Source organism: Mauremys mutica, chromosome 6 (genome assembly GCF_020497125.1).
Source record: "Mauremys mutica isolate MM-2020 ecotype Southern chromosome 6, ASM2049712v1, whole genome shotgun sequence".
NCBI lineage: Eukaryota > Metazoa > Chordata > Testudines > Geoemydidae > Mauremys > Mauremys mutica.
The window spans coordinates 24,085,552-24,109,803 of NC_059077.1; the positions used below are offsets into that span (position 1 = coordinate 24,085,552).

The 24,252-nt window shown below is 44.0% G+C and overlaps 1 protein-coding gene and 1 long non-coding RNA gene across 6 annotated transcripts; one reads left to right on the top strand and one right to left on the bottom strand.

The window, feature by feature from the left end:
* The first annotated feature begins 56 nt into the window (after window positions 1–56).
* On the top strand, window positions 57–22,178 carry SKP2 (S-phase kinase associated protein 2). Its single transcript, XM_045021734.1, has 10 exons — window positions 57–244; window positions 3,286–3,545; window positions 5,731–5,842; window positions 6,884–7,027; window positions 7,605–7,739; window positions 9,211–9,309; window positions 11,950–12,077; window positions 12,804–12,855; window positions 15,634–15,741; window positions 19,396–22,178. The coding sequence occupies exons 1-10, from the start codon at window positions 216–218 to the stop codon at window positions 19,607–19,609; spliced, it is 1,281 nt and encodes a 426-aa protein (XP_044877669.1). The 5' UTR covers window positions 57–215; the 3' UTR covers window positions 19,610–22,178.
* On the bottom strand, window positions 7,452–23,931 carry LOC123373001. Of its 5 annotated transcripts, none has more exons than XR_006580508.1 (4): window positions 23,872–23,931; window positions 11,010–11,356; window positions 9,163–9,513; window positions 7,452–8,325 (listed from the first exon to the last, which is right to left on the bottom strand). It is a non-coding gene; the product is annotated as an uncharacterized LOC123373001 (long non-coding RNA). The 5 variants fall into 5 exon arrangements; XR_006580509.1 differs by lacking the exon at window positions 23,872–23,931 and adding an exon at window positions 17,059–17,209 and having other exon boundaries at window positions 11,028–11,356; XR_006580507.1 differs by lacking the exon at window positions 23,872–23,931 and adding an exon at window positions 17,059–17,209.
* Between the last annotated feature and the right edge of the window lie 321 nt (window positions 23,932–24,252).

The window sequence follows — 24,252 nt, forward strand, 5'->3', positions numbered from 1 at the left end:
CCGCTGAACTACAAATCCCAGGAGGCATTGCGGCTGCCTCTGCTCCAGCTGCTATCCCCACTTCCGTTAGGAGTAGCGCGCGCGCCTTGGGGGATGGAACGTTGCCCCGGCCGCGCTCAGTTCGGTGGTGCTGCTGCTGCTGCGCAGAGAGGCGGCGCGGGAAGGGACGGTCGCTCCTGCTGCTGGTTAGCGGGGACCAAGGCTCCCAGCTTTTAATGCCTCTGCGCCAGGCCACCATGCACAGGTAATGCGGCGGCCGGGGGCAGCTGGCCGGAGCCGCGTGGGGATGGCGTGCTAGGGGTGGGCTGCACTGGGGGTTGCAGAGGGAAGGGGTGGGTGGTGGTAGTTGTCGCCCAACGCATAGGCTGCTGCTGTGTTGTGGGGGGTGCGTGCAAAGCGCTGCACTGGGCTTTGTTATCCGTCTGTCTACGCGATGTTAGGTCCCTAACGCTGCAGTATATTGTACGTGCTTCTGCCCCTTCCACCTCTGCCCAGGGGATGGGAAACCGCATCTGCATCCCCCAAGGCTACCCTGGTGAGCACAAGTCATGCCTAAAGGCACCGTCTTACTGTGTTCGCTAACGGGTAGTTAATAGCAGGTAGCCATGTGATTTTGGCGGAAATCTGAGCGGGGCTGAGTATGGGGGCCAGTAGCCTGGATGGTGGTGACTTGTGGCGGGGGGTGAGTCTGTAGGTATTGTCCAAAATACAGTGATCCTGTAACAAACCCGCATTCATGGAGGATTTTGCAGTTTTTACTGTGCTGCACGTTGTGATTATTTGGAATGTTATGCAGTAGTGCAGCTAGATCCCCGCTGCTTCGAAGACACAGGCCCTGTTGCTTGAGCTAAAACAGAATCTCCCTTAGTGAATAGCAGTGTGGACATAATTGTGTAGTTCTGATGATCTACACAGTGTAAGGCAGAGACCTACAGCTGTTGGCCAGTTCATTATAGTCCCCTCTATAAATGAAGCATATTTTCAAGCATCTGAGGTTAAGTGAGTTCATACTCATTGACGGTTGTGTCTTTGGCCCTCTGGGACTTCACAGATGTCACTTTGCATCACACCATGGCTACTTACAACTTCATGGTGATAATAGGACCAAAAATGGAGAATAAATGCCTATAATTTGTGCTGAGAGTTGCTGTTAGCAGTACAAGGCCTGTGATACAACACTTTGACCAATGCTAATTCTATACAGTAAGTGATAAGGGTACATTTATGCACTAACTCCTTCACTGCAGTATTTTCAAAGTCCTGTACAAACACTGTAATCTTTAATTCCCCTGGGAGGTAGATAAGTAATCCCTATGCTATAGGTGAGGGAATTGAAGCAAAAGAGCCTAAAAGCAGATGTCCATTTCAGAGGGAGGATTAGAATTCAATTTCTTGACTCCCAGTTCTTTATTCAAATCACCAGATCACACACTTGACTATAGACTGTAAACTGCACAGAGTTCACACAGGTGGATGAAGCTGTTCTGGCAATGAAAGATGGAGAAGACCTGTTAGATCAGGGGTCTGCAACCTACGGCATGCGTGCCAAAGCTGGCACACGAGCTGATTTTTGACGGCACGCAGCGGCAGGCTGAGCGGCTCAGCCCACCGCCGCTCTGTGGTTCCGGCTGCTGCCCCGTTGCCAGAGGGGATTCCAGCCGCCGGCCCCACTCAGCGCCCGCTGCTGGTCTGGGGACTCCCACGGAACCCCAGGCTGGCAGCGGGCTGAGCAGGCCGGCAGCTGAGACCCCGGCTGGCAGGAGCCGGCAGCTGGAACCCCAGAGTGGCAGCGGGCTGAGCTGCTGGCCTGGGGTTCCATTTACTCAGCCAGTGGTGGGCTGAGTGGGGCCGGCTGAGTGGCTTAGTCCGCTGCCAGTCTGGGGTGCTGACAGCATTCAGTGGGGTGCCGGTCTGGGGTTCCATTCACTCAGCTGACAGTGGGCTGAGCGGGGTCGGTGGCCAGGACCACAGACCAGCAGCGGGCTGAGTGGCTCAGTCTGCTGCCAGTCTGAGGTCCCAGCTGCTGGCACCACTCAGCCTGCTGCCAGCCTGGGATTCCGTCCGCCAGCTCCTGCCAGCCGGGACCCCAGCCGCCAGCCCCGCGTAGCCCACTACCAGCCTGGGGCTCTGCTCACCGAGGCTGGCAGGAGACTGAGCAGGGCCAGTGGCTGGACCCCAGACCGGCAGCGGGCTGAGCGGGGCTGGTGGTTGGAACCCCAGACAGGGATCCCAGGCAAGGATCACACTAAATTGATAAGATCTGCATTTTAATTTTATTTTAAATGAATCTTCTTAAAGATTTAAAAAACCTTATTTACTTTAAATACAACAATAGTTTTGCAATATAATATATATATAATATAGACCTAGAGAGAGACCTTCTACAAACGTTACAATGTATTACTGGCACGCGAAACCTTAAATTACAGTGAACTTGGCACACCACTTCTGAAAGGTTGCCGACTCCTGTGTTAGATCATTCATTGTAACCTCAGCCATTGCAGGACTTTCTTCCAGTTATTTGTGCAGTCTCATTGTAATAGTCCCAAACAACTGGATTTCCACCAATTTCTTTGGCACACTATTCTGCAGCATGATCGGTATGTTAGGAAGACTGTTAATTTTCAGACTGAAGTTTCCCCTTGCTATTTTTCCTGTCCAATAAAATAACAATACAAAATTAAATAGATTAAAATAGCTAAATATTTCTACTTAAATCAGTCTTCATGGCCACCAATCATTGCTGCTGCCTTCACTGGTCTTCCTACGGTTTTATCAGTGATAATGTGCAGTATTCTAACTCATCACAGAGCCAATATCTCTGCTTCATTGCTGTTGACTAAATTCCCATCCCTTTGTGATGCCACTGTTCAAAATTGTAATATTCTTTTTTTGCAAGCATATCATGCTGCAAAGTCATTGTCTGATTTACTTGTCACCCTAAGTGGGTCCATTTCAGCATTTCTGCTTCCCAGGTTACTTCTTTCCATTAAGTATGTGTGTTTCAGACTATTTCCCCCACAGAGTATCACATAGAACTGTTCAGTTTGATCCTAATATGTATCCCAGGTCGGGAGGTGTTGTAAACGTTTGTAAAACCCTATAGGATTTTTGAATGCTATAGAAGTACAAAGTGGTGGTGTTTTTTCACTGTGAATTGTATTGCTTATCATAGGGGATGTAGGTGAAGCCACCTGTGCCATTTTGTGTTTTGTCTTTCTACATACTTCTAATTCTGACATTTGGTGTTGGGGTGGATGAGTGTAACTTGTGCTGTTCCTGCAGGAGACATCTCCAGGAAATCCCAGCTTCAGAGAGCAATGTTTCCACAAGCTTCACATGGTCGTGGGACCCCACCAAGACATCAGAGCTACTCTCCGGCATGGGAGTGTCTGTCCTTAAGAAAGAGAAGCTGGGCAGTGAGAACACCCCTCAGGAGCTGCTAGTGTCTCTTTATCCTCCTCAGAAACGACAGAAAGTGAAAGAGAAGGACAAGGACTTTGTGATTGCACGCAGGCCTAGGCTGCTCCGAGAGACAGAGTCAGGTAGAGTAACAGCAGCCCAGGCTTGTGTCAGCTTGTAACAATGACTGAGGTCAGGTGCTACAAATCACTAATAGTTCAGTTGCTTCTTACAAAGTTTGATGCCTTTGAGCAGACTCTGGTCCAGGGATGGGCAAAATTTTTGGCCCAAAGGCCACATTGGGATTGCAAAACTGTATGGAGGGCTGAGTAGGGAAGGCTGTGCCTCCCCAAACAGCCTGGCCCCTGCCCCTTATCTGACCCCTCCCACTTCCCATCCCCTGAGTGTCCCCTTCAGAACCTCCGACCCATCCGACACCCCTGCTCCTTGTCCCCTAACCTCCCTGCCCCTAACTGCCCCCTGGGACACCACCCCCTATCCAAGGTCCCCTGGAACCCTCCTGCCTCTTATGCAACTCCCCGGCCTCCTTACCATGCTGCTCAGAGCAGCATGTCTGGCTGCTGCGCCACCCGGCCGGAGCCAGACACGCTGTCCTGCAGGTGTGCGCTGCCCGCACGGCTGCAGAGGAGGGGGGACAGCAGGGGAGGGACTGGGGGCTAGCCAGCTGGGAGCTCAAGGGCTAGGCAGGATGGTCCCATGGGCTGGATGTGGCCCCATAGGCGCTGACTCTGTGGGTGCTCTGGGGCTGGAGCACCCATGGGGAAAAAAATTGGTGAGCACCCACCGGCAGCTCCCCCCCCCCCCCCCAAAGCTTGCCTCCGCGTCCTCCAGGAGCGTGCCACCTTATCCTGCTTTTCCCCCCTCCCAGTGCTTGCACTGCAAAACAGCTGATTCGTGGGGGAGGAAGGGGAACATTGTGTGCTGGGGGAAAAGGGGGGGTTGGGGCGGAGATTTGGAGAAGGGATCCAATAGGGGCAGGGAAGTGGCAGAGTTAGGGCGGGGACTTTGAGGACGGGGTGGGGGCAGGGACAGGGAAAGGGGAGGAGGGCACGGGCACCCACCGGCGCTGGAGAAAGTTGGTGCCTATGTATGGCCTGTGGGCCGTAGTTTGCCTACCTCTGCTCTACCTAATCTTGCCTACCTCTGCCCTGGAACTAGTGAATCATGTGTTTCTTTCAAGTCTTAAGAGAGAGTTACTTTTTGGAAGTGGTTGACTCTATTGCTTCCTTAAAGGAGACCTGTGAAGGGATAGTATTTTATCATCTCTGGAGAAAATATTTCCCATGGGTCATAGAGATAGGCTGCATAGTAGCTATCAATCATTTCTTCTATTCTGTTTTTCTTCAATAAGGATTCAATGGGATTTTGGATTTCGCCCATTTCCCAGATCTGTAGTACAGCAGTATTGGCCAACAGAGGGTGGATTAAAAAGAAATCAACTCAGATAGATTCAGAAACATCTCTCCAGCAACAGATTATAATACGTCACAAGAGATGATTTAAACATCACAAGAGATGAATATTCTCAGAGCCTTCATAAGACCTCAGTTTGAGCCTCCTCCTTACCATTTAGTAACTTACTAATGGTTATGACTTTCTTTATGCCCGACCTGTCAAATATTTCTTTTCAGATAAAGTTGTGATCTGGGAAGTGCTGGTTGGGGTTCCTATCTAAAATGTACACGGTCTCCCATCCCATTTAGGGAATCCCTTCTTCCTTTGTTCCATAGACCTCTTTGGAGCAGTAGCAGCATTTTCTAGATGTGCGTAGTCCCTTAAAAATGTACTTGCTTGAGAAAAGAATGTTTGGCTATTAGGCAGGTGAAATAGCTCAAAAATGCAATATCACAATATGTATTAGGGGCTGCAGTCAGGAGAGTCATGAATTTTAAGAAGGGCTAATTGCACAAGAGAAGAATAGCTGCATCCCTTTCAGAGAAAGATTCTGGTTTTGGAACTCTTCACACGCTTTCTCAGAACACGATGGGTTGGACAAACAGGCTTCAGAAGATAAATGTGGGACAGTGCTGTTGGCAGCTATTTTTGCACCTACACACACAGCACCTAATACCACCATCTCATCCAAGGGGTTATTAATAATATACCTTTCCAATAAGGAAATGTAAGTACCTAAGTAGGGGACTAGTGTAGCCATAGATCAACAAGAGAATGAGATGGTGATGGAAGGGCAGGGAATTTTTCTGTTGTCTTTAATATTTTTGTTTAATGGTAAAACTGTTGAAATGTCTAATCAGTGGACAAAAATGAATCAGATCTATGTAAAGCCTATTGACTGTTTTCTTAAAGGTATTTCTTGGGATGCGCTGCCAGATGAATTGCTGTTGGGGATCTTTGCATACTTACCCCTAACTGACCTGCTAAAAGTTTCCCAGATTTGCAAGAGGTGGCAACGCCTAGCGTGAGTATTGCTTTTTACTTGTAGGTGATGAGAACAGCGGCGCTTTTTAAAGGTTGTTAAATGGTCTCGTTATCTTGATGTGCATGTGTAATTCTGCCCACACTGAAAGTGGGTTACACATGATTAAGAGACTAGAGACTCATTTGATTCCTTCTGATGTTTAAATGGAGACTGTCACTTGAGAACTACACTTATCTGAAAATTTTGCATTTGGGCTGTGCCCGTAGTTAAATTAAAGCCTCTGCTCTCTTCCTCCCAATAATGAAACCTGGGGTGTCTCTCTCACACACTCCCCCAATCTGTAGTATAGTCTGAGCTCTTCTATCATGCACCCACCCATTCCATTAATTAATTCCAGAGTCCTATCTTCCCCCAAATTCCTTATGTCTTGCCTCCCACTGAACAAATAATGCCCCCTTTCCCACAGAGTTCCAGTACTTGCAGGAGACTACTGCCTCCCAGTCACACTTCTCCATGTGGACCCTCTACTCCTTGCTTCCCTTCTCTGGAAAAAGCAGCAAAAGTTCCAACTTCCCTGCTCTCCTGTTCCCTCCTCTTGGGACCAGTGGCGCCCCAATTCAGTTGAGCAAAATTTCTGCTCTCCTTGGGTCTTCAATCCCTGTCAAATATTGCAGAGAGTTTCATACAGTATCTTGGCTCTTCATAGTCAGGAAAAAGAATGCGCTTTACTGTCTGATCAGTGAGAATCTCAGTAATGTTTGTAAAAAGAACAGGAGTACTTGTGGCACCGTAGAGACTAACAAATTTATTTGAGCATGTGTTTTTGTGTTTGTTGAGCATATGCTCAAATAAATTTGTTAGTCTCTAAGATGCCACAAGTACTCCTGTTCTTTTTGCAGATACAGACTAACACGGCTGCTACTCTGAAACCTGTCAGTAATGTTTGTATAAGTAAATCCTTGCTGAGTTGACTTTTTCTTATTTTGCACATTCATTTGTAATATTAAAAGCTGTTGATGGCAGTGTCCTTTGCTTTGGCCTTCAGTTACTTACTAACAATCACACTCCTTTCCTCCCTAGGTTTGATGAATCACTGTGGCAGACCCTTGATCTGACTGGTAAAAATCTGCTTCCAGGAGTGATTGGGCAGTTGCTCCCTGTAGGTGTAACTGTGTTCCGTTGTCCAAGATCCTGTATTGGGAAACCATTGTTTAAAAATAACCGGTAAGGCTGTCACCATCTCTTGGTGCCCTGAAACAAAGTCTCCCTTTCAGTTTTTTATATAGTTCAACCAATCTATTTGGTTTAGCACCTCTGGTTGTCACACTTGTGCCATCTATAAATTTTGGAATGGAGGCATCATGGAGCAGGGAATAAGGCACTGGGCTGAATATCGAGGGAACTGCATTCTGTTGTTTCTTGATTCAGAATTGTCCAAGAACTGATTAACACAATCTTGAGAAGTATAGTCTACTACCATTACTCAATTTTTTTTTTTAAGAACCAAGAACTTCTGACCCCTGAAGTATATTTCTATGCAAAGTTAAAGGAAATATGATTTAACTCTAGCATAGACAGAGATATGAGTCTGAAAGATTTGTATGCCTCAAAGTAAATAGAATTTTGCAGTTTTGGTAGCCAGCTTAGTAATATTGATGGATCAGACATGCATTAAAGCATATACATTTTCTGCTAGTTACGCATTTATTTGTGGTATACAAATGCAGCATACTACCTCAATTTTAGAAAAGTGTTTAAAATCCATTTTGTATTGTCTGCCTTTCTCCTTTCCCCTCTTTAGACCTCTTAGAGTGCAACGTATGGACATGTCCAACTGCACAATAAATGTTGCAGATCTCCATACTATTCTTTGTCGTTGTGATCAACTACAGAACCTCAGCTTGGAAGGACTAGTGCTTTCAGATGATATCATTAGGTGAGTGGGCACCCCCTCTGGTGGCATCAGGGAATCAGCGCTCATGCCTGGTTAGTCTATCAGGCATTCTAGCTTGCGGCTGAGCAAGTAGCCGCTTAGGCCTCCTGAATGAGAGCCGAGCAAGTCAACAGTCAGTGGCTCTGGCCTTCTGACCTAAGGGTTAGCATTCATCCAGCCCAAAGCAGGGGATTGGGGACAGGGGAACCCGGACCCACCCTGCTCCACCAGGTCCCAGCCCAGGGCACTAGAAATGACAGGTGATTCCATTGTGGGGTTGCCAGGAGAACGTGGGGGTCCATGTCTCTTTTCCTTGGGCTATTTCCTACCAGCATCTGGTGGAGCTGCTCCATGGCCACCGGGGCTTGGTTCCCCCTCTCCTTGTCAGACAGTCCACTTTCCACTCCCTAGTTGGGTTTCTCCGTCTTCCGGGGTAGCAGTTTGCCTTCCCTCCAAGCTGGCTCTGGAGGTTCATCACTTGCCACAGCCAGTTGTGGGCTCTGCTAGCTGTTTGGCTCCCTGGGACAGACGTCTTGCTCCTTCCCTGGTCTGGCTCTAACTGAGGTGCTGGGTCCTTTTCTTATACTTTCTGCGAGAGAGAGAAGGGACGGGATTAGCTGAGCCTAACAGGGTGAGTTAACCTCCTCTGTGCTGGGATGAGGCCACTCCGCCTCATTGCAAGAAGTATTCAATAACTTGGGAACCTTTTGCATACCAGACAACTTACAAATGTGGGCTCTCATCTTGTAAATAGCTAGACTAGCACAGACTTCAGCAAGATCCCACTTGGGTTCAGGGGGTCTGCATAGGCACATCTATTTACAGGATTGAGGCTTATTTTACAAATGGGATAATTGCTTTATCCATCACAAAAATGCAGCCACCTCTGTGGTGAAACATGGCAGCTGTTTAACAGCGCATAGTAACAGGAAGAGTAGCGAAACATTAAACTGCAAGGAAACATTCAGTTAGGCAGAATGTAAATATCTAAATAGGAATTTGGCCAGGACCTTAGTGATAATAACTCTCCAAGTGTATGATTCATCAAGTACACTAATGTAGCAGGTAAACAGTTACAGAACATCTATTTAACTGTTAAATTGAAAACCTAGGGCTCACTAGGCCAGTGGTTCTCAAACTTTTGTACTGGTAAGCCTCTGAGTGCAACCCCCCTTTTAAGTTAAAAACACTTTTAAAATATATTTAACACCATTATAAATGCTGGCGGCAAAGCAGGGTTTGGGATGGAGGCTGACAGCTTGCGACCCCCCCGCCCATGTAATAATCTTGCGACCCCCTGAGGGGTCCCGACCCCCAGTTTGAGAACCCCTGCACTAGGCAAAGATGCACAAATGTATCTTTACTAAATAAAGTTCCAGGCTCAGGATGGCCTTAAAGTTATGAAAACAAATTATAAAATTGATACCTGGAGAGATGTGAAAGCATTCTGACTCTCCATCTGTGGTCTTTACAGAAGCATCGCTCAGAATTCTAGTTTGGTGCGATTAAATCTCTCTGGATGTTCTGAATTTTCTGCAGAAGCATTGGAGATGATGTTGATCAGCTGTTCTGGGTAAGACAGAATGAATTTATGCACTTAGATGATCATTTCTCCCAGGAATATCAACGAGTACCCCACTGGCATGGGTGTATAACTTTTATGAACTATAATTTGTGCTCTTGAACATCTAAATAGGGTATTATCCTCTGCTGAAGATTCAGATAATTCATGTTTTTTGTTAAACTTCTCCTCTTCCTTAAAGACTGGTACATTTATCTGAAAAAAACAGTTTGCATGAGGATATTCAAAACAGACACAGTTAAAGTTGATTTCCTTATTGCGAGAGACAAGTCAAACTCTGTCAATGTGAAAGTGTCTTCAAAATTGTGAAATGGCATCTGATTAGCCCCCTTTACACAGTGTGTGCAGCTTTGATAGTAGAAAAGATCATGTGATGTTAAGATGTCAAAATAATCCTTCAAACACACAGACTTTTTAATGCTGATGCAGTACCATTATAAAAACTTGACAGCTTGTGCAGACTAACGTTCTGTGATCTGCCAGTGTGAAGAAGAATAGTCTGTGGTTAAGGCACTGAACTGGGACTTGGGAGATCTGTGGCAGAAAATGAATCCAGAGTTCTTGTGTAATGTTGGAGAAACTATTTAATGCAAAGGCAAGCTTAAAATGTACTGTGGGTTTAAACATACTTCCTCAGTTATACCAGTGCAAGTTGTGTAAACAAAACCTTAATCTCTATGCCACAATTTGCAATCTGTAAAATGGGAATATTTTCTTTGTCTTGTAGATTGTCCCTGTTTAGAACCGTGACTGTTTGCTACATGTATCTGCACTGCTTAGCAGAATGAGGACCTGATCTTGGTTGGGACCTCAAGGCCAGTGGTTCTCAACCTTTTTGGGCTCTGGACCCATTTGTAAATGTTTATGGCCTGTCATGACCCAGTAAATAGTCTGGGGGTGAAGGCCCCAGGGGTGGCTTCAGTCGGATCCTGCACCCGGGGGAGGGAGGGAGCTAGGTTCTGCCTGGCACTCACCCCATAGTGGCCGCTCCTACAGCTGCTGTGCTGTGGGTCTGGCTGGGCTTGGCGCTGCACTCTAGGCATTGCAACCTCCAGAGTTGCAGCGCCGCTCAGGTTTGGCACTGGGACCCCAGAGGTTGCAGTACCTGGAGCAGGGTGGCGAGCCTGGCCAGCCCCAGGGAACAGGAGCTGCCATGGGACCCTTTGAAACATTCTGGAGACCCAATTTGGGTCCCGACCCACAGGTTGAGGAAACACTGCTTTAGATGGTGCTATATTTTGATAGTAAGTAACAGGACTGGTGCCACAACATATCACAGGGGGGCTTGGTGTGTAGAGCGGGAGCTGCCCCTGTTTGCCCAGTGTGGGGTGACACACCCAGTTACATGGTTATCGAGATTCCTTGTTGTGCCAAACGATCACAATCAAGGGGTCCAGGACCCCTGTTGAGGCAGAGCAAACAAGCAGTCTGTAGCGCCTGGGTTTCCTGGCTGAGGCAAACACAAGCAGTTGGGACTCTGATCCTTTGGGTAGGGCAGAGCAAACAATCAGTTTATATTGGGAGACCCTGGTAGCCACATCTAGTGGCAAATATGGGGCAGGAGGACCCAGGCCTACCCTACTTCACCAGGTTCTGACTGAGGGCCCTGTGAAGCTGGTAAACACTTGAACCCTGTATAGAGAATCAGCTCCTAACAGATTCTCTGGGTCTCTTCCTACTATCTCGGGCACCTCCTCAGCTGGCAGCACCTCGGTGTCTCTGCAGTCAGCTGGTCATCCACAGCATAGCCCAGACCCATGGAGAGTCAATGGTTCCTCTGCAGGTGCCTGCAGCACACATCCTTCCTCTTCTTCCACCAACACTGACTGAGCTGAGCTGCCTCCTTTTATCTGTCCCCTCTACCTGGACCATACGCAGCAGAAGTGAGGGGCGTGATCTCCTGGGCCCACAATGCTTGTTCAGTCCCTGTTGGCCCTGTGCGGGGTTGATACATCATGTACATTTCTTTGCCTCGCCAATGTTTTTAACTCTGTTCTTGAGGAATCCGTAGGATGAGAGGATGACTCATTTCTTTGACCTACGATGAGACAACCAAAAAAAATTGTCAGTAGTAGTGGTTATTTATTTGTAATCTAGTAGCACCCACAAAGGAGTATACAGTGCCTGCCCCAAGGAGCTTACAGTCTAAGACAAGCAACTTGTGAAGGGTTGAAGAGGGTTGTAGTCAAAACATGTATGATATTTCTGTACATTATAAAAAATACAAACTAAATCAGATGGCCAATTAATAATGGACAGGTTAAGGAGCGAATATCTGTATTTTTCTTCTTTAAAGGTGGATTCTTATCCGTTAGGAACCAGACTATAGCAGATACCCCACTTCACAGCAACAACAAATGATGATTACTTTGCCATTGCTGGCTTGATGCATTTTGACAACCAAGATGCTCTTTATCCCATTATTATTCCTCTGTGCCATCTATTTAATCTGATCTCTTGAAATTTGGTGTCATTAATGAAGAAACTTGATGGTATATAGCATGTACAGGGTTGGGGTTTTTTTTTTTTTCTGGTTTTTTTTTTGGTATTTGAATAGTATGTGGATGCCTTTAAGGCCAAACCTATGTTTCTGCAATGCTTCCAAATTGATGTATTTTTATTTGTGCATAGATTAAAAGAGCTGAACTTGTCCTGGTGTGACTTCACAACTGATCACATTAAAGCAGCAGTCAACCACATTTCTACAAATGTAACCCAACTAAATTTTAGCGGATACAGACAAAATCTACAGATATCAGGTAAATAGCAGCACTGAGAAACCATGGCCAATGGGAGCTGCAGGGCCGGGGGGGGCAGTTCCTGCAGACTGATGCAATGTGCCTGCTTGCAGAGCTGCATGGCCGTATCTCCGCCAGGAGCAGCAGGGACAGGGAGCCGCTGGAGGTGCGTGCCCCCTCCATCTGGCATCCCAAGCCCCCTCTAATGCCCCAACCCCCTGTTCCAAGATCCCTCATGGACCCAAGCTTCCTCCTAGAGCTGTGACCCGCAGCCCCTCCCACGCCCCTGCCCTGCACCCACCCCGCACTCCAAAACCCTCCCTCAGATTTAACTGGCATTTTTAATTTACCAGCATCCCCTGTTCCCCCAGCATGCTGGTTTTTAAAAAAAGCTTTTACTGTATATTGATAGTGCAAATGGCATTTCCGGGGCACTTTTTTTTTTTTTTTGGACAAAGCTAAGACCATTTAAATCCTTTTAAGGGTCTGCACCGAACAACAGTAGGTGAAAAAGATTTGGTATGTTTCAAGTGCAGTACAAATGTTCTTTAAAACAAGTACAACCTTTTGTCAAGAACTCACGTTAGTAGGGAACATGGAACTTACTCCATGTTAGCAGTGAATAATTCAAACCAAATGCAACTTTAAAAGGTAGCTTTTACTGGTCAGGAGAAGCTGTAATATTGCTGGGAAAAAGTGCCTGGCTGATTTTATGTACATTTGTTTTTTTGTTTTCCCCCCTTCCAGACATTAAGACATTGGTGACAAGATGCCCTTATCTCGTCGAGTTAGATTTAAGGTAAAAAACTGTGTATCAAACTCTTCAGCAGCCCTGAATCCAAACAGTATAAAGACATCTTTGCCCCTGCTCCATTCAGGCTGCAACTTCTGTCTCTCTGGAGCCACATCACAGAATCTGTCCCTGTACATCTGAGTTTGTGCTAGCAGAAGCCAGAGGAACCTGTGAGTGATCAATATCTACATACATTTTCATACCAGGCTCATCACTGTTGTTTCTGAGCACCTTCAGGCAAGATCTTCTCTCCCCCCCCCCCTCCCCCAGCACAGATGTCACTCCTTGGAACAGTTATTTCTTTGCTAAATTTCAGGCTTCATCTGGGGTCTGTTCTGATCAGGTTCTTAAACTGTGCCCATCGTTTCCTGTTTACTGTAGTACTGACTATCACAATATGCTGGGATTTTCTTAATGGTAATTCTTGACCCCTTCTTGCCTCTCCAATCACACTGGGGCCAGCTCAAACATTTTGAAGGTATTCTGCTAAACTTTACCATAAATAAATAAATAAATTCCTTGAGACAGAAATTGTTCACAGAAAGTTTCTGAAACTCACCTTTTGGGCTGAGAGTTCTGAGTGTGAAAACGGAAACCTGTTTGCGATGTTACTATAGAGTTTACTTATTTTGATTCTGAGCAAGTTCGATAATAAAGGGTGGGGAATACATAGCATTTAGTACAAGATCACATCTAAAACTTGTTTTAACATAGGTGAATTTATCTGAGAATTGGTTATGCACCCTCCTCTTCCCTTTGCCCCCTCCAGATGTCTGATCGGTTGTGCTATAAACTTTAGGCTAGGTTCACTCATAGGTTCCTGTAGCATTTGCTGGCAGAAATCCAGATGCATAGGGGGCAGATTCTGTGCTGGAGCCCCCCAAGGAGATAGAAATTGCAGCCTGAATGGGGTAGAGGCAAAGGTATCTTAAGCTGCCTTTGTGCTACTTGGGTTCAGGGCTGTTCTCACTTGGGGCAGCTGCCAATGAGCTGCACCGCTACCAAGAATCCTTATAGTACTGTGGGCACATGCTGTATGCCAGGGTTGGCTGTCAAGAGAAATGCTATGAAGTCTTGAAGTTAATAGCAGACTTAAGGTACAATAATTTCTGATGAGAAAATGGTGGCCTTATATATCAGATCTCAGTGTATTAAGTGCTGCTGACTGTACGTCACAGGGGATATACAGCTTGACAGTACCTTCTTGGGTAATATGCTAATTACTGAAACAGAAAAAATACTTTTCTGGAAGGGATAAGCTAAACTCATTTACCCCCAGGGGAATTCTGCACCACTGCACGCAGAATTCGTGTCCCCACTGCAGAAAATGAGGGGGAAGCTGCATGGGGGCAGTGGTGGGGATGCCCATGGCGGGGGGGCACTGTCACATGCCACTGGCCCCCCGCTCCCAATTGCTGAGAGCACAGAGCTGTCCAGCTGAAGCAGAGTGCTGTTCAGCTCTGCTGACTGCAGCTAGACACCACCTCCTGGGTCCTAGTGCTGGTCATGCCCCCGTCTGTGTGGTGGGAAACATCCTGTTTTCTGTACAGCACTGAAGGCCTGCAGCGGGGCAGGGTAAGGAGGGTGGTGGGGTGGGGAGAAGAGGCAGTTGGGAAGGGGGGTAGGAAGGGCACAGGGCAGTAGGGAGGGGCAATGGGTTGGGTAAGAGATGGGGATAGGGGAATTATGGGTAGTAAGCGGGAGCCAAGCATGTGGCGTCCCCCCAGCAGCAGCTCAGGCTTCCAAGTTAAGTAGGCCCAGCGACTCCCTACCTCACTGATCCCCAACCAGCTGCATACAGACCTCCACCCCACCAAGCCTCATTCTCCCCCCCCCCCACCCTAACTTCTTTCACCTGGACTCCCTGCAGAGTTCCATTGCCCCTGTACCCAAGACCCCCTCCAACAAGACCTTGTGCATCCAGTCCTCTGTCCTCTCCCCCCCATACCCGGTCCCCCCCCACTGAGCCATCTGTATCAAGATTGCCCCACACAGAACCCTCTCACCCCACATTAAGCCCTTCCACGCTTGGATCGCGCCGGGCTGAGCCTGCTTGCCCCACACCTGGATCGGAGGCCAGGGCTGGGTGTGCATGCAAGAGCCTGTCCCTCTCTTTTGCTATCTTGGTGCACCTGACATGGAGAGACAGGGCCTTGGTGTGTCAGGGTCGGGTGCAGCCTTACTGCTGACTCCATGTCCAGGTGGGACTGCAGGGTGATCTCCCACCTCCATGCAGCCAGTTACCTGTGCTCCCCACTGCCATGCTGGAGCCTGCACATTTATTTGACCAATAAAATATACAGAATTTTGCAAACATTTAAAATATTGTGTGCAGAACTTTTTTTTTGGGGGGGTGCAGAATTCCCTCAGGAGTAATATACCTGTCATGCATTTGTAACATGATTATAAAATGTCAAAGTATAATTTGATTTTTTGCCATATCAACTAAACACTGGTTAGAGAACTCTTGACATGTAGAGCAATTTCCTTTTGTGTCCTAAATTCCTGTGCCAAAACAGCTTCCTGCAAAACAAGCTACTGCTCCCCCCCTCCAAAAAATAAAAATGATAGAAATTGGTGAAGAATTTCTAATATGTAAGGAAGAAAACATGTTAAATTTGAAAATACTTAATAAGCTGGTGAAAGTTTCTGAAGGCAGATAAGCGTTTAATGCATACAAAACGTTTCTCCCTGAATTTCAGAAACACTTGAAACTTTGCTTCTATTGTGTTCTTGGAAAGGAAATGTTTTTAATCCTACTTTTGTATATCACCTTTATTACAGTGACAGTGCAATGTTGAAGCCTGAATGTTTTCAATATTTTCATCAGCTCATCTGCCTACAGCATTTGTCTCTTAGTAGATGTTATCAGATCTCTCCTGCTGACTTACTGTGAGTAATGTCTTACACCCATTATAGTTTACTATTAAAATCAAATACTTAAACTGTTTAAGTCTATACAGAAGTTCAGGATCTTGAACTGCAAATAATATTTTTAAAAACAAGAGGAAGACTGGAACTAAGAGGCAGAATGGAGCTGATTACTACTGGTTCTCCACTGGGGTCAGCAAAAATCTATGAAACCCCCTGGTGAAGCGTCTGTCTCATTTCCCTCTAGTGCTGGTGCATGCACATGACAACCTACTACTGCTATCGGTGAATGCTTTAGCTCAAGCAGCATAGGCCTGAGCTGTGGATCTAAAGGTTCCAGCTCTGCTGGTTGAACCATGTGGATGTAAATATGATTCCACCTAATAGAGTTCCTTGGTGTGTTGTTTTTTTTTCCTTTCAAGTTCACCTTTTATACTGAGGAAGTTAAAGAATATTAAGGTTCAAAGTAAAAAAACTCAGTTAGGAATTGCTCAAATTAAGGTTGCCTATATAACCTTAATTTGCCTCCCTTGTGTGTATATGCATTATGATAGAATCTAATTACATGTACTGTCTTTTCCAGAGGACCCCTGCCTCATTGAGTGCACAGCTTGGATGGTACTCTGAGCAACTAATCGCTATTTTGTTTTATTCTCATTGTGGCCCTATGCCTTACTTATTGCACATCATTCAAACACTGCTTGGAATATCAAATTCATTTCCTTACAGGCTTTTCTATGATGCTCATTGCTACACTATCTGAATGCATCACAAACATTAATCATAGAATATCAGGATTGGAAGGGACCTCAGGAGGCCATCTAGTCCAACCCCCTGCTCAAAGCAGGACCAATCCCCAACTATTTTTGGTGCCCCCAGATCCCTAAATGGCCCCCTCAAGGATTGAACTCTCAACCCTGGGTTTAGCAGACCAATTATTTGCACAAAACCTCTGAGAGGTATGAGGGTATTATCCCCATTTTACAGATGGATAACTCAGGCATAGAGGGACAGATTTAAAAATATGTAGCTGCCTAACACTCATTGAAAATTTCACTGGGCACCTAAATATCTTTAAAAATCTGGCCCCAAAAGATTAAGGTCAGAAGTGTCCACTAATGAGTGCCAGATTTGACATTTAAGACCGAATTTATTTATTTTTCTTCAGAGTACTTAGCATTATATATCTTTTTACATGGTCAAATCACAGCTCTAATTGACTTGGTTACAGCTGTGAGTGCATAGCATTTTTGCAAAGCAGACACCAGAGTCTCACATTGGGCACTCAAAAAATGACACCAGTGACCACCTGTGAAAAGTTTGGTTTAAGTGACTTACTCAGCATCCCATAGAAACTCTGTTGCAGCGGCAGAGATAGAATCCAGTTCTCCAGGGCAGCATTCAACTGCCTGAACCATGAGACCATTTTTTCTTTTTGCAGTACCCTTCTTCATTCACTACATAACCCCGATTCTTCCCTCAGACCAGGAACATCCTTGTGAACTGAATGAGGCTAGTGTCATGGAGAAAAGTAGTATGCAGTCATCTAATTAAAGACTGTCATAATGCATGAACTAAAGTCGCATAGGCAACCTTAACTTTGGCATTTCCTAACTTTTGAGTGCTTGATTTTGCAGCCTGAACATCTTTTAACGTAGTTTTTTCTCTAATACAAAATTATGGTTGTCAAACTGACCAAAAACAAAAAAATAGGGCCAGATCTTCAGGTCCTGTAAATCAACATGGTTCTGACATCAGTGGAACTATCCTAGTTCCATTTACACCATCTGAGTAACTGCCCCATAAAGTGTAAAGTTAACTACAGGTGAAATTTTTGTTTTTCCCTCTAACTCTAAAGCATTTTGGGTTTTAGTTCAAATGTATGATGTGCCACATTGGTGTTCTTAAATAGGTATTAAAGGAAGTTATGCTTTTGATTGTTAAAACGCCATATTAAATCAGAAGCTGTTCATGTTAATACAGCTTTGCTGTGTGATCTTGGACAAATCAATTAGCTGTACTTCCTCCGTCCATAAAATGGGAACATCTGTCTCATGGTGGTCCATGAGGATTTTTAGCAAAGGGAGCAGTTTTCAAAGGTGCCAAGTGCAGTTTGGCATCTTACTCTTACTGACTTTCAGTAGGAGTTGGTTGCCTGTCATTTAAAAATCTCTTCCCAAGACGTGTTATTCTCTGGTGGAAAATATTATAGAAGTGCAAGGATCTTTTGAACCACACATTACACTGATCTGAGATTCCTTCAATATTTACATATAATGGAGACACTTAAGGATGACTGAAACATTTTACTTTCAGTTTGTTACTGGGTCAGCTATGTCAATGTTAGTGTCACTTTTCTCAGTAGTAGTGAGAAGGGACTAAGTATGTGAAAGCATATCACAGACTAATAGTTCTGTAACTATTTACATATCCCTTTAAAGAGGATTAGGTAGCTGAGCTGAAGGAATTTTAAAACTCAGGTTATTTGCTCAGTAGTACAGAGCTACTGCCACCTCTGTCTATGAAGGAGCTGCTGAAGTAGAATATCCTTAAGGAAATTATTCATTAAGCCATTTCTATTTTCTAAACAACAAGATAGATTCCCTCCTTACCTAGGGCCCACAAAAAATTGTGAATAATATTTAGTAAAACAAAGCATTAAATGATTGGATGCATAATATAAAACTTGTTGAAACAATGTATTTACAATAAAATTCTGTTTGACAAAGTTTAAAAATAAGAATTTGCAATGGATCTATATTGATTCCTAAACCTAGGCTGTTAAAATGGGAGTTGGAAGACCTTTAACACTGATAGTGGTGTGGCTGTGGGATAGCTCTGTAGTGTTTGTTCCTTCTCATGAATCCATCTGTCCCTGACTGTACTTGCAAATACACATTTAAATGATAGCTGGGCAAACACAAGGAACTTGGTCTGTATGACCAGTTCAGACATTACCACAAATTCCATTCTGCTGCTCCCTTGTCCAGACTAATCTTAACCCTGTTACTGCCACTACCACCTTATCTGGCCTGTTGCCATAACCCTTCAATCCTTTCAGACCACCACCACAAACATCACATACCTTGTCCACCCCAGAGTCTATTCACTGGTTATTTTTTGCCCTGTGTTATCAAGATTAAGCTCCTTATCCTCTCCTTCCTGAGCATTCAGAGTTTGATTCATGTCTACCTCTGTTCTCACTTGTAAAGGACTTAGCACACCATTGACGATAAATAAGAATATTCCATACAGTGAAAAATAGTTAATCATTAACTAAGATGACTGATGTGTAGGATTTACCATCTCGGCACAATTTGCTCCACTTATTCTGAATGTGGATTTTAATAGTCCATTGTTATTGCAGAGACAGTAAATAAACCAACCATGTCCTGCAATAATCTAGCATGTGAGAGGCTATGAATAAAGTTACTGACATTTCATTGCATTTAAATTCCTATTTCTCTATTCAAGCTGGTTTGGCAATTGAACTTCTTACTGAATCACCAGATAAGTATATTTAAAATCAGGGATTTTTTTTAGATAGGAGCAAACATTTATCCAAAATACTATTTTTCAGATTTTTCATGAAAAATTGTACTATTCAGTTTGAATAAAAGGTTTACGCCTTTTTTTCAGCCTACTGATCTGCTTGTTTTGTTTCTTCCCTTCTAGTGAGCTTGGTGAAATTCCCACACTAAAAACTCTTCAAGCTTTTGGAATAGTGACTGACAATTCCCTACAGCTCCTAAAAGAAACGCTTCCCCACATAAAGATCAATTGTTCACATTTTACAACCATTGCACGGCCAACGGTTGGCAGCAAAAAGAACAAGGAGATCTGGGGCATCAAATGCAGACTGACACTGAGAAATCCTAGTGGTTTGTGATGCAGCGTTTGCTGGATATTCCCTTTTGTTGTCACCAAGTGTGGTGTGCTTCATCAAGAAACCCAAACACTGGAGCATCACTCTAGTTCTTCTTGTAAAAAGTGTTTTAACTTGGTCTTGTGCTATAATTTACTTAAGTATATTTTTATATTGTCCTTCTCTTACTGTGTCCAGAAATCCAATCAGGTATGAGTAATTGTAGGCATTTTAAAAGTCAATTTTGCTTTTAGAAATATTTTTGCAAAAGCGAAGTGACTATTGCAATTGTGCTAAACATGATTAAGTTAGAAAGTTTGGTAACAAATAGTGCAGCTGTTCTAGTTATTTGGCAATGTGCTTAATTCTGCAGTCTGATGTTGCTTTATTGGAACTGTGATGGTCCAAAGGTGCTTCTGTAATAATTTTCCAAATACATAGCTTTGAATAAGGCCCTTGCAAAGTAGAGAGATGTTCTGTCATTAGGGAACTGTTTTACTTCATTACAACTCAGTACTTTCCTGACTGTTTCAGATTTTAGAGCTCAGAATGAGTAAGGGCATTAAGTCTATTTAGACTCCTAACTGAACAGGATGGAATATTTGGTGCTATCTGCTTTTTTCAGGGGAGAGGGGGAAGGAGGGAGGAATAAACCATGGCATTGGACACTAAATTCACTGAACCCTCTTGATGCACTAGGAGCTGTGGGAAGGGAGAGCTATGCAAAAGGAGCTATGAGAAAGCTGAATCAGATACTAGCTATAAGGCAGCAGAACAGAGCTACAGTGCATTTTTTCCAACCATTACAGAAGTGTGACCCTCACTGTTTCAAAATGACCGTGCTGAAGAGTGTAAAACTTGAAACCCCTTTGCAAGTTTGTGAAACCAAGGATCTCACTTGTCAGGGTGAAGTTTTCATTGGGTATTTTAGTCTGACTTACATTCCAGTTCTGTGCCACTTAATCAGCATTTAACTTCTTCTGATTTGTGATTTTCCAGTAGTTTCTAAAGATGCATTATTAATGTAAGAATCTCTTCAGAAGGAAGCTTAGTAGGTTTCTGTTTATATAGCCCTGTATTCACATCCCTTAAGTGAGACTCTGCTGGGCTAAGGAGCAGTAAAGAGGGAAATACACAGAGCTCTTCAGGGCAAGTAAAGTAAGGGGTCAGTGGGATCTAATGGACATCAAGCGTTCCACAGTACAGAAACAGCAGTCTTGCAGATATGCTTGCTATAGCTGAGGGAGATATAAGTCACCACAGATTCCCTTAGCTTCTACAATGCAGAAAATTTAGCAAACTAAGTTTCTAGGCTCTAAAATACAGGAACTGGGACAATAAAGAAACCCACCAAAAACTTAGCAACTTTGATGGTAGTTCAGGAGAGAAAAATACGAAGGTATAGAAATGAACAACTAGATAACTATTCAAGCCTATAAGAGGGGAAAGGATAGATATGTAGTTAAGGCATGGGAGTAAGCCTTAGAGCTGGTTCTTTATGCCTATAGTCACCATCTGTAAAATGGATATAGTACATCCCTGTGTTTGAGGTGCTGAGAATAAGTTTATTCATGACTGAGGTGGCTAGACAGGTGCCAAGGCCATAAGGTTACCTACAGAAAAAATGTACAGTAGAACTTGAGTTACAAACTGACTGGTCAACTACACACCTCTTTTGGAACTGCAAGTATGCAATCAGGCAGCAGCAGAGATGGGGGTGGGGGGAGTACAGTGCTGTGTTAAACTAGTAAAATAAAAAGGGAAAGTTTTTAAAGATTTGAGGTAAAGAAACTTGTGCTCTTCATTTAAATTAATGGTTAAAAGTAGCATTTTTCTTTTGCATAATACAGTTTCAAAGCTATTAAGTCAGTGTTCAGTTGTAAACTTTTGAAAGAACTGCTATAATGTTTTGCTCAGGGTTATGAACAACCTCTAGTCCCAAGATGTTCGTAACCGAGATTCTACTGTACAACCATAAAGTAGTTTCAGTAATCGAACATGTGCTGTTAACAGGGAAAGAAGCTGAGTTTTTCCCTTTTCCCCAGGGGGGTGGAACAGGTGACAAATTTCTAGCAGGCTTAAACATTTATGTAGCAATTCACATATCCTGGGTATCATTAACTGTGCTTGCACTTTAAGCAGCTAGCAGAAGTTGAGACCAATCTAAGTCTTCCTGGATGCTCCCATTTCTATATCCCACCAATCTGGTCACAGATTCACCATAGTTTGTCAGCCTTTTGGTGTAACGCTCAATTAAGTCTCACTTCTGAATTTATACTTGCAACCAGTGAGACAAGATATGGCACTCAACATCCCCTTCTATCTGTGCCTGGCCCCAGTAGGGAGTTTAAAAAGAACCTCCTCTCCTCCAACTAGCAACAGAACCCTACCTCACATGACCATCCAGTCTACTAGAGATGGCTATTGCTAATCAGTTTTACATGGAAGGTGATCAAGTGCTATACTGAGGGGCAGCAGTATAAAACATTAAGGGTACATCTACACTTAACACTACAGCTGCACTGCTGTAATGCCTATGCTGACAGGAGGGATTCTCCTATTGGTGTAGATAATCCACCTCCCCAAGAGGCACTAGGTCAATGGAAGAATTCTTCTGTCAACCTAGTGCTACACAGGGACTTTGGTCAGCTTAACTACACCACTCAGGGGCTTGAATTTTTCACACCTCTGAGTGATGTAGTTATGCCAGTCTAATTTTCTAGTGTAGACCAGGCCTAAACTATGCTTTCTTTCGTCGGATGATTCTTAACCCATTCAAAAGTCATTAAATATCTCCAGCTGGTGGTGAATCACTTATTTAAGTATGGAATTAGACCCTTTACTATCACACATAACCGTGTGGAGTAGTGTTGACTGGAAGTAATAGTGCCAATCTGTTGCTTTCATTCAAACTATTTCTCCCACTTGACATCTTGCTTTGAGTTTACTGAGGACAGCCCAGTTATTACATATCTAAGCAGCCTGACATTTTTGAAATACCTTGCCATGAATAAGGTCTTCATAGCATGGGATCCTAAAGACTTAACTTATAATTATAAAGACAAAGGCATTAAGGGGTGAAGTATTCTCTGCATAACCTGATACATTTAAAAAAACCACTCTTAGGTTCAGCACAGTTGCATATGTTTCATAGTTTAGGAAACTACAACAAACTAAAGTTGATAAGTAGTAAATCTAGATCAAGTGAAAGTCTTTAAGCTTGGAATACAGAAGAATATTAACTTGTATTTCTCTCCATAAATATTGTAATAGCAAAAGCTACAGCATTTCACTGTTGTACTCCAATAAACTAATTTTTAAAAAATATCAAACCCCTCTTGCTGTGGTGACAGGAAAGTAACTTGAAAAAATATCACTCACTTGTGAAATGGGAAATGTTTATATGCACTTGAAGTGCACTAAAAGCTACAGCTATAGATGAGTGTGCTTGGATACACTCTTACTCTAGAACTGTCTTATTTGAAGACTTTCACAACATGCTACTGTGTTCACCAAGATCAGGACGGTGCAAATCTGTCATCCAGGTAAAATGCAAAAATCTACTTTAACTGAGCTTTTCCACACCATCACCAAGGGATTGGGGGAAGATGGAGAATGCAAGAAAAACTGAAGTCCATGCAGCCTGAAGTGAGGTACAAGTCTGTACAGTGAAATTAAACTCCTAGCACCGTGATGGAATAGAAAATGCTTTAAATCCTGTCCAAATTAAATATTTAAGATGAATAAGATATGTTGGGAAGAGTCACCATGAGTATTGTAAAAGGAAATCATGCCTCACCCATTAGAATTCTTTGAGGGTATCAAGCATGTGGACAGGGGTAATCTAGTGTACTTCGACTTTCAGAAGGCCTTCACTGAGGTCCCACCTCAAAGGCTCTTAAACAAAAGCAAGTAGTCCTGGGATAGAGGGAAGGTCCTTATGGATCAGTAACTGCTAAGGATAGCTAGGGAACAAAGGGCAGGAGTAAATTAACAGTTTTCACAATGGAAAGAAGTAAATGGCAGGTTCCCCAAAGGATCTGTACTGTTCAACATATTCATATACGATCTGGAAAAGGGAGTAAACAGTAAGGTGGCAAAGTTTAAACCATACAAAATTACTCAAGATAGTAAAGTCAAAAGCAGACTTCAAAAAGTTAAAGGGATCCCACAAAACGGGGTCACAAAAAGGCAGGTAAAATTCAGTGTTGATAAATACAAAGTAATTCATGTTGGAAAACAGACTGCATTTTTTTATATATAGTTGGGATTAATTTAGCACTTACCACTCAAGAAAGATCCTGGATATCATGGGCTAGTTCCCTGAAAACATCCACTCAGTGTGCAGTAGCAGTCACAAAAGCTAATGTTAGGAACTATTAGGAAAGGAATAGACAAGACAGTAAATATAAGCCACTGTATAAATCCATGGTATGCTCACACATTGAATACTGTGTGCAGTTCTAGTCAACTCAGCTCATAAATGATACTAGAATTGGAAATGGTGCAGAGAACTTCAACAATGGAGGGGAGGGATAGCTCAGTGGTTTGAGCATTGGCCTGCTAAACCCAGGGTTGTGAGTTCAATCCTTGAGGGCAATTAGGGATCTGGGGCAAAATCAGTACTTGGTCCTTCTAGTGAAGGCAGGGGGCTGGACTTGATGACC

Bases quoted from the DNA above. Each gene is read 5' to 3' on its own strand.
- SKP2 (XM_045021734.1), top strand. From the start codon at position 216: ATGCCTCTGCGCCAGGCCACCATGCACAG. The intron at 9,310-11,949 runs GTAAGACAGAAT...ATTTGTGCATAG, and splicing joins ATGTTGATCAGCTGTTCTGG to ATTAAAAGAGCTGAACTTGT. The intron at 15,742-19,395 runs GTGAGTAATGTC...CTTCCCTTCTAG, and splicing joins ATCTCTCCTGCTGACTTACT to TGAGCTTGGTGAAATTCCCA.